The sequence below is a fragment of the Ochotona princeps genome, chromosome 33, assembly GCF_030435755.1.
Source record: "Ochotona princeps isolate mOchPri1 chromosome 33, mOchPri1.hap1, whole genome shotgun sequence".
NCBI classification, from domain to species: domain Eukaryota; kingdom Metazoa; phylum Chordata; class Mammalia; order Lagomorpha; family Ochotonidae; genus Ochotona; species Ochotona princeps.
This window is the reverse complement of record NC_080864.1, coordinates 3443226-3452929: the sequence shown is the minus strand read 5'-3', so window position 1 is coordinate 3452929 and position 9704 is coordinate 3443226. Positions and strand designations below refer to the sequence as shown.

Here is a 9704-nt window from a genome sequence, read left to right as displayed (position 1 = left end):
GACTCCAGAGCAGTAAGCATTTAGTGAACACCTACTGTGTGCTACACACACACACACACACACACACACACACACACACACACACACAGTCGGTTCCTAAGACCCAGCAGGGACTGAGGCAGACCCAGTGGGGGACATCAAATTCCTCAAGGGTCCCCAGTCTGAGCAGCTGGAAGGGGGAGATGGTGTTGCTCTCAGGGTGTTCTGAATATTGGGGGACCATAGGAAGCAGGGGACAGTTGCAGGGGAAGTGGCACAGATCTGTCCCAAGTCACACACACAGCCTGGTCCCACCACCCGGCGGCGGCCCACGAAGCACTGACATGTACCGTGGCATGGCAGGCCTCGTGAGGATGCCCCTCATGGGAGAGACGCAGACCCAGGGCGGCTCCCCTGCAGCCTCCTCTCTTGGGACAGTGGGCGGAGCCACACAGACAGGAAGTGGAGCTGTGGTGCCAGGCCTGGGAACGCGGTTAGGTCCTGGGGGCAGAGGAGAAAGTTCTAGAAGGCGATAGTGGTGAGGGCTGCCCATCCCCGCCTTGCATGTGCCAGGATCCCATGGGTGCCGGTTCTAATCCCAGCAGCCCCTCTCCCCATCCAGCTCCCTGCCTGTAGCCTGGGAAAGCAGTGAAGGACAGCCCAAAACCTTGGGACCCTGCACCCGCATGGGAGACCCGGAAGAGGCTCCTGGCTCCTGGTTTCAGATTGGTTCAGCTTCAGCTGTTGTGACCCCTCAGGGAGTGAACCAGCAGATGCGGGATCTTCCTCTCTGTCTCTCCTCCTCTATTTCTCACTTTGCAAAAACAAAACAAAACAAAACAAAACAACAGAACACTTAGTACCTGAAAAACCTCACCAGTTGCCACTCGGAAGATCCAGAATGGAGTCTAGGCAGTGAGAAATGGTGGCCGGGTAGGGGGAAGGAGGTGGGGTAGAGCGTAGGGCAGCCGCAGCCCAATGTTTGCCCATCCTTTTCCTGGGGAGGTGGCAGATTTCACGATGGGGACTAACTCCACGTGCCTGGCCTCGGAAGGCGCAGAAGCAGCACCTGCTCTTAGATTCAATTAGGGTAGCTGGAGTTGGAGAGCAGAGGAGAGGTGGGGAGGGTGGGGAATACTAACAGGATAGGAGGAAAAACACACACAGCCCAGCAAGGGTTATTTAGAGACTTCCCTCTAAACGGATTTTAATTCTCTCCATTTATCAGGAGCCAGAAGAGCCGCTGACAGCCATGCCTTCCCACTCCGAGGCAAGGCCACCACCACGTTCAGCTGCGAGTAGGGACCCGCGCGGCTTCGGGTTCAAGTCCCAGCCCAGCCGGCTCGCTGGCCCTGAGCTTAAGGCAGGCCCCCACCTCCACGACCCTGTCCCAACCAGGGCTTGGCCACCCCATCTGTGGGGGTGTCGGTTGGCTTTGTTTCTTAGCATCTGAATGAGCAAGGCCTTGGGTTACCCCCAGTGGATTCAGCGGCTTACACAGGGCAGACATTGGGGGAAGGAGAGGTGGGGGAGGATCCGGAGAAGGTGATGATGATGGGGGTGGTGAAGGCAGTGGGAGTTGCTTTCAAAGTTGGTAAGAGTCTGACAGACAAAGACAGGGAGAGATCTTTTATCTGCTGGCTCACTCCCTGAATGCCCACAGCGGCCAGGGCTGGACCAGGGTTGCCGGAAGCAGCCCCACACAGCTTTCCCAAGGGCTGGAGCCCTCGCTGCTGCCTCCCCAGGGCGTGCACCAGCAGGGAGCTGGAGACAGAGGCAGGAACCCAGGCGCTGTGAAAGGGGATGTGGCTGCTTCTACTTCCCATCCCCCTACAATGCAGCAGGTGCTCAGGGGAGCCCCCAGCAGCCCTCGGCTTCTTTGGCTCCTGGGCTCAGTCCTGGCTCAGGTCTGACTGCTGCTGGGGGCATCTGGGGGAGTGAAGCAGCTGATGGAAGATGGTTCTCACGCCCTCTCACTGCTCTCCGATGAAATAAAAGCATCCTGAATTAGAGCAGTGCATCTTATTCTGCGCTGCACAATCTATGGGCAGTGCTTCACTGTCAGAGAAAGAGAAGGGAGTGGGGCAAGATCGGGGATGACTGCAACAGGAAGCTAAAGTCCTTGCCTTGAACGTGCCTGGATCCCATATGGGCACCAGCTCTAATCCCAGAGGCCCCACTTCCCATCCAGCTCCACTTCCCATCCAGCTGCCTGCCTGTGGCCTGGGAAAGCAGTGGAGGACGGCCCAATGCTTTGGGACCCTGCACCCGCGTGGGAGATCCAGAAGAAACTCCTGGCCTCTTTAGATCGGCTCAACTCTGGCGGTTGCGGCTGCTTGGGGAGTGAGTCATCAGATGGAAGATATTCCTCTGTGTCTCTTCTCTCTCTCTCTGTATCCTACTTTTCAATAAAAAATAAATAAATCTTAACAGAGAGAAGAGAATGAAAGGAGGGAGGGGCAGGGAGAAGAGAGGGAAGAGGGAGGGGTTGAAGAAAGAGGGAGGGAGGAGGAGAGAGGAGGAGGGACAAAACGGAAGAGGGGAGACGGGCCTCCCAGCAGAAAGGTGGAGAAGGAGCAGGAAGCTGGGCCAGTGGGGACCAAGCCGCAGGAAGTGGCCGAGGGAGGAACGGGGAGGGAGCGGCTGGGCCAATACGTCCTTAATTGCAATGGCTTGGGAACGTTTAGCTGGGAGACTCAGCAGGAAGGCACAGACGCAGGACGAGGGGCTTTGCCCATTAGTCTAATAGTCCTTCTCCTGCCAGGCTCTTCAAAGCCGGCCGGCTGTGTGAGCCGGGGTGGGTGGGGGGTGCTGATCAGAGCTAATGAGTTCCCCAGAGGGTGGGCTTCTAGGAGAAGGTCCAGGCAGGGCTGCAGAAGTGGAGAGCAGCAGGTGGCCAGCGGTGCCGCGGAGGACAGACATGCCTGGGAAGGGTCAGGGGGACGGTGCTGAGCGGTCAGGAAGCCATGTGGGGGGCTGGTGGAGATGGGGGGGGACAGTCACAGCTCCCCTGCCTGCCCCTCGCAGGCGCAGGAGGTGCATGTGTCACTCCGGCGGGGGAGGGGCTCGCTGATGTCCACGTGTGACTCAGGAGCGGCAGGACTTAGTCAGCGCGCAGTGTAGACGTCTCTCGGTTGCATGACTCACTAGGGCCTGCTGGGATGGAGTGGAGTGTGCCAGCCCTGCACATGGCACACATCGCGTGCCTGCTGGGCGAGCACCATGGGCAAAGCGCAATGCAGACGCCCTCCCTTGCCCTCCCTCCCTTGCCCCAGACGGGTTTAGGATCCCTCGCCTCCACCCTGTTCTCCACCCCTCGACGGCCACCTTCCTTCAGGCAGCGTGAACTTGGGCAACGCGGGAGCATCTTCCACCCCTCCAAAGCCCTACCCCGCACACCTGCTAGTGCAGGAGGCCTGGACCTTGAGGGCGCGGGGCGGGGGACACAGTGGGCGCTCAGCACGTGCTGGCTGCACTGCCCGAATACGGACCCCCCCCTTACAACGAGGGGAGTGGGAACCCCGACCCGCCGTCCACGGAGGCGGCCTCTCGCTCCCCGCGGGGAGCGCGGGGCCAGGACTCCTTCTCTCTCTTGCCTTCTGGCCTAAGACGCGCGACGAGACAGGGGCTACCCCCCAAACTCGCGCTGGGCGCCCGATTCCCGCCCCCCTAAGGAGCACGCAGCCAATTGCCGTGCTGCCCGATGAGGTAATGTTCTCTCTTCGCCCTGCCATTGGCCGACCTGGAGCCCATTCTCTTGCCTGCCGCTCTGAGCTGGGCGCGGGTGCAGGAAGGGAGTCCGGGGGTCCCCGAGGATCCCGCCTCCCGGATGGCACCTGCGCGCTCCCCAGCCCTTACAAAGGGAACCCTGATCCCCTCACCTCTGAATCCAAGCAAGCAAGACCGGGGCGGGATGGGATGAGGGGCGCTGGGCTGGGAGACCCCCTCCCCAGCCGCGCGAAGCTGCCAGCCCACGGTGCACATGGCTCGGTCCTGGCTTGTACGGGGTGCCTGACCCGGCCCTCACCCCCCCTTTCTCCAGGTATCTGGTTCACAACCAGGGACGGCGGGCTTTTGGGGGGAGGGGCTGCACCTGATTTGAAGAAACTGTTTATTGTGCCTCCCTGGACCTGGGGAAAACATTCCAGCACCCCAAGGCTCCCTGAACCCCTCCAACGCATGGTCCTAAGTTCATTTACATTCCAGCACCACGGTTTCCGGTGCTCCCCACCACCACCACCGTTTGCATTTCACGATGTGGATTTTATGTATTGGAAAGCTGAGAGAGTGCGCCCCGTGAAATCCCATTCGCTGGTTCACTCCCCAAAGGCCAACAACCACCAGGGCCTGCCCAGGAGCTCCCCCTGGGTCTCCACATTGGGTACTGGGGTTCCGACATTCTGTGCCAACTCAGCTGCCCCCGTCCCGGTGGGTTGGTGAGCTGCAGCTGGAGGACCCCAGTGGGCGGGGAGGGAGGAGAGCCACAAGCCCGCGGGGCCAAGCTCAGACTCACAGGTGTGTGTCCTGCTGTGGGGTTGTGGGAACCCTGCTGCCGGTGGGGCTGCCCTGTGTGCTGCTGTGGGGCTGTGGAAACCCTTCTGTCTCCCAGCACAGAAACCACAGTGCGCCGGACACTGCGCTCAGCTGCCAGTTAAGGATGCAGTGGCCACCCCGCTCAAGGTAACGTCCCATCCAAACATCCACCTTCCTGCCACCATGAACATCGCCCCCAAGACAACGGCTTTTCCTTATTTATTATTACTTTTTTTTAAATATAAGTACTTGTTTATTTGAGAGGGAGTGAGGAGCGCTCCTCTCCAGCCAGGATTTCAGGGACCCAGAGCTCCATCCGGGTCGCCCACATGGGTGCAGGCACCCAAGCGCTCGGGCCCTGCTCAGGACTCTTCTATTTCTGTGCATTGAATCTGCCGCGTGCCCCAAACTCAGACCCGGGGACGAGCCCAGACCCTGCTGTCCTGGGGGCGGGGGGGAAGGAGAAAGACGGTAGATTCCGACTGTGCCATTGAGTGCACAGGGCTGCGGAGGGGCCATCCTAGGGTGTGGAGAGGCGGCTTCCCAGAGGAGGGGGTGCCTGAATGGGGGACGGGGGTGGGCGGTGGGTAGACTGCAGGATGCTAAGGAAAGGGAAGGGGCGTGGCTTGTGCACAGCCCCAAAGTGCCCTGCAGGACTCCTCATCAGTGGGTGTGGAGCTGGGCCCCTGGACCTGCCCCTGATCCAGGGGTTTGGATTTGAGCAGCAGGTGGGCAGTGCAGAGGGATCCTCTGTAGCCCCCCAGGACCTTTGTGGTCCCTGGCCCATTGCTTCTGCCTGCTGGCTCCAGCCGGGCCCTGCGCGTCAGGGGACTCCGTTCCTTCTCTTCTCTGTGGGCTGTGCGCCCCTCCCAGCCTGCAGCGCCCCCCTCCACATTCTCCCTCTGCACCTCACCCACCAGCGCCAGCTCAGCTTGCCCCACCCCTCCCATGCCCTGGCCCCTCACAAGTCAGGCCCTCCGCACAGTAGCCAACAGAGGGCACAGCTGAGCACCTGCCACAGCGTCCACCCTCTGCACACAGCCTGCCCTGGCCCCCACCTCACTGGGGATTCACACCCACGTGACCTTACAGGACCCGCCTCCTCTCTGTCCCAGCCAGGCACAGTCCTGCCTCAGGGCCTTGGCAAGGGTGTGCCCACAGCCCGGGAGCCCCCTCACACAGTTGCAATCAACTTCCCTTTCGCCTTCGGAAAGTTGCTTGCAAGTTGTACACCAGATCTCCACAGCCCCAGCCCGTAGCCACGAGCCACAGACTCCATCCCGGTATCTCCTGTGTGCCAGGGGACCATTTCTGCCACCTCAACCAGGGGCGCACAGGAGCAGGGAGCTGGAACTGGGACTTGAACCCAGTAATTCCCAGACAGGATGCAGGCCGTGGCTGACACTCTGGTATTGAGGGGTCAGTGACGTCCCCAGCTCAGCACCGGCAGGCAGTCGGCGTAGGCACAAGGCTAGCCAAGCTCCGTGTTCGCCGGGTGGCCGGGATTGAGACATCAGGGTTTAGCGTGGGAGTGGGGGGTGTAGGGAACGCGTGTCCCGGCTCAGGCGCCTCCCCCGCCTTTAATTATTTTGTTGCCAGGCGCGGTTCAGGACAACGCGGCGGCAAGTCAAGGTGGCATTGGAGCCGGCTCCCTTCAGCGGTGCTGACAGCTAATTTGTGGGAAGTTTAATTACAGGCGGCGTTAATTAACCGGCAGGGCGCTGGGCGAGGAAGGCAGCCATCTGTTCCCCGCCGCCCGCCCGCCTGGGCCTGGCTGCGGGGTTTGCAAGGGGGTGGGCGAGGGGGAAGAAGCCACCGCCTTCAGGCCTGCTCCCCAACATGGTCCGCACAGAGACTCCGGCTGCCTGGATGCAGCATGGCACAAGCAGCATGGTGTCTGCCCCACACCCACTGACCATGGCCGCCCGGACAGCCACTGGGATGGCGTGGCAGGTGGTACAATGGGGGCTGTCGCACATGCTCAGCCGTTTGGTCCTGGAGTGGCAGTCACCCCGTGAAGTTGTTCCTGGAGCTTTGCAGAGGGCAAGTGTACGACAAGACAGTTCACAGGCTGCTTGAGGTCCCCGCAGCCCAGCCCAGCCCTGCTTTTCTCATTCTAGGAGCCCTGGAAGCGGCAGCTCCATCCGGGGTCTCCTTGCTGACTGGGCAGGAACTCAGGTACCTGCTGTGGCCGCCCAGCGTGTGCACTGGCAAGCAGCTGAAACCAGGACTGGGATGCAGGCTTCCCATGCCCAGTGCCGACCCCTTATGTTTCCATAACGACCACGATTTACTGAGCGACAGAATCCCTTGTGGAGGAGGTCTCCCGGGAACACAGCAAGTGTCCCCAGCACAGCAGTTGGCTTGCTCAACACAGGCCAAGAGGCAGGTGGATGGAGGATCTTCCTGTCTCTCCTCCTCTCTGTATATCTGCCTTTACAATAAAGATAAATATTGAAAGAAAGAAAGAGAAAAAAGAATAGAAAAGAAAAGAGGAGAGCATACCCAGATACACACCAAGGACGGGACAGCCGTCTCATCTAAGACAGCAGAAGCCTTCGAGCACCTCGCCAGGAGCCGGAAAGCAGGACAGGTTGAACAACACTCCAGGCTGGGCTCTGCAGCACGCACCCAGGTCAGCGGACACACAGCGGGGTGGACACAGACAGCCAATGGGCCTTGGAAAGACTCCCTCCTCCCTGGTGTCCTGGAGCCCACGACTTCTCAGCACAATCAAGCCCACTCCAGTAACCCCCTGGCAACATTCTTCAACTCGCTGGGGTCTCTATGGTCACAGTACGCGACTGTCTCCTTCCCCTCGGGTGGCAAGGGAGCCTGACAACGAGCAGCACTTTGCACACACAACAGCAACACAACGACACCTCTTGGGAAGCCCCTCTCTTTGGGGTGAGCCGCTGCCACTCACCGCTGAAGTGAACCAGCGGACAAAAAGATCTTTCTCGGCGTCTCTCCTTTGCTTTTTGAGAGGCATCCCACCTCCTTTCTCGGGCTTTCCTCTTCCCTCTTCATTCCCCCTGATCAGCTGGTTCCTTTGCAAATAAAGGTTTTTGTCTGAAAAAAACAAAACAAAACAAAACAAAACAAAACAAAACTTTCTCCGTCTCTTTCTCTCTCCATAAATCTGATCTGCCTTTCCAACAAAAACAAATAAATATTTTTTTTAAAGAAAGAAAGAAAACAAGATACTGTATGCCATCGATGTGGCCCTAGGTTATTTGTCGACTGGAAAGGTTTACAGTGGAACCATGGGAGGCGGCGACGTGGTCCCAAGCCCACCCGGCGACCCGACCTGGGGGGACCTCCCAACTATTCTAGAAATTCCAGAACCCAGGATGGGCGCAGACTCCGGCCCCCGCTCACCCCTCCATGCCCCTGCCTTGACCTCCGAAGCTGAGGGGGCCAGGCTGCCCCCCAACACGCAGGGCTGGCAGCCGCATTCACACCGCTGTATTCTCTAGATTCCCACCCGTGCCGCCCGAGATGGTCAGCTGCGGGGGACGGGAAGGGGTCGCCTCAGGAGGGTCCCTGGGATGTGCCGGTGCCCGAGGAGACCACTGTGTCCGCCACACCCAGGGACCCCACACTGCAGCGTGTCCGCGGACCGGCCCGGGCCAGCAGCTCCAGCCTCCGGGAGCGGAGGCGCGCCTGGATGGCCCAGATCGGTGGCTGGTGGCCGGGCAGGGACGACGGGTCGTCGTCGCCGAAACTGTCCGCGGTGGAGTCGGAGCCGTCCTCGGTGCTGGCCACAGACTGTTTGCACACAGGGCACGAGCGGCGGGCAGTGCGCGCGAACCAGGGGTCAATGCATTTGCAGTGGTAGGCGTGCGAGCAGGCCAAGATCTTGAGCTGGTCGCCCTCCTGATAGTCATCCAGGCAGATGGCGCACAGGTCGTTCCGCCGCGTGAAGGTGCGCACTTGCGCCCTCCGGAAGTGCCGAGGCCGGCCGGAGGGCTCTGGGCTCCACCAACTCCAGAGCCAAAGCCCCAGGCGGCGCAGCACGAGGCAGGTGCCCAGCGCCAGCGCCAGCGCTCGGCCCAGCAGCCAAGACACGGCTAGCACCGGGTGGCAGTCCAGGTCTGGGCAGGGCGGGTAGTCCGGTAGCAGCACCACGTGGGCCGACTTATCACAGCGCAGGAGCGTGCGTAGGTCCTGCGAGGCGGCCTCGCCCACGAACACGGACGGGATGGCGATCTGGCGGCGCACTTGCTCGTACACGTGGCCCATGCGCACCAGCTCGTCCGAATGCACGTTGTGCACAATGGCCGCCTCGTAGCCGGCCCGCTGGGCGTGCAGCACCTTGAGGTCGAATGTACAGTCATAGCGGCGGATGAGCACGATAGCGCCCAGGGAGCTGTTGGCCAGCGGCGGCCCCTCGATGGGCTGACAGGCGTTGGCCGGCTTGGCCTCGGTTAGGTAGCCCCGCAAGCCCTCGGGGGCCAGGGGCGCGCCGAAGAGCGCCGGCAGATCGGCGAAGTCCATGCTGCTGCCGTTGGCGTCCAGCACAGCCCGCACCACGGCCCGCGCCGGCGCCAGCAGCGCGCACAGCAGCGCCGAGACAGCCGCCAGCCCGGCCACGGCAGGGCTAGGCCACCGCCGCTTCATGCTCAGCCCGGCTCCGGCTCTGTGCGCGCTCAGGTCCGCTGGGGACAGTGGCCCGGAGGCCTTCAGGCATCTCCCAGGCCTCCCTGGGCCTCAGGCAGCCGCAGCCTGCGGGTGGAGGCCGGCCGGCCCCGGGCCTGCCTGCGCAGGGGGAGCCAGTGGCTCTAGGCAGTGGCGGTGCCCAAGGCCAGCCTGGCCAGCATGGGGCCTTTGAACCCTGGCGACAGGAGCTGCTGGCCCAGGTGGACTTTGCTGCCAGATGACATTGAAGGCTCACACCCCAGGGTTCTAGACGCTGCGAGCCACTGTGACAGGGCTCTGTTCTAGATTTCTCCCCAGGGGGCGGGGCCCAGGCACACCTGGGGGGGCACCCTCAGGACTCAGTAGGCACAGGGGGAGTTCTCCCTTCTCTCCCCCCCCCGCATGGAACCTCTGCCCACCACTCCTCCCAGGGTCTCCAGGATACCCCAGGCAGATGCAGCACCACAGCCCTTCCTCCCTGGCCAACTTGCCCAGCCCTCCACCTGACGTGGTCTGTCTGGGATATCCACACGCCAGGTTTAGGGCCGCCT

General features: G+C 61.5%; 1 protein-coding gene across 1 annotated transcript; it reads right to left on the bottom strand.

The window, feature by feature from the left end:
* Nucleotides 1-7965: 7965 nt before the first annotated feature.
* Nucleotides 7966-9267, bottom strand: ZNRF4 (zinc and ring finger 4). The gene has a single exon (XM_004595886.3). The coding sequence runs from the start codon at nucleotides 9133-9135 to the stop codon at nucleotides 8047-8049; it is 1089 nt and encodes a 362-aa protein (XP_004595943.3). The 5' UTR covers nucleotides 9136-9267; the 3' UTR covers nucleotides 7966-8046.
* Between the last annotated feature and the right edge of the window lie 437 nt (nucleotides 9268-9704).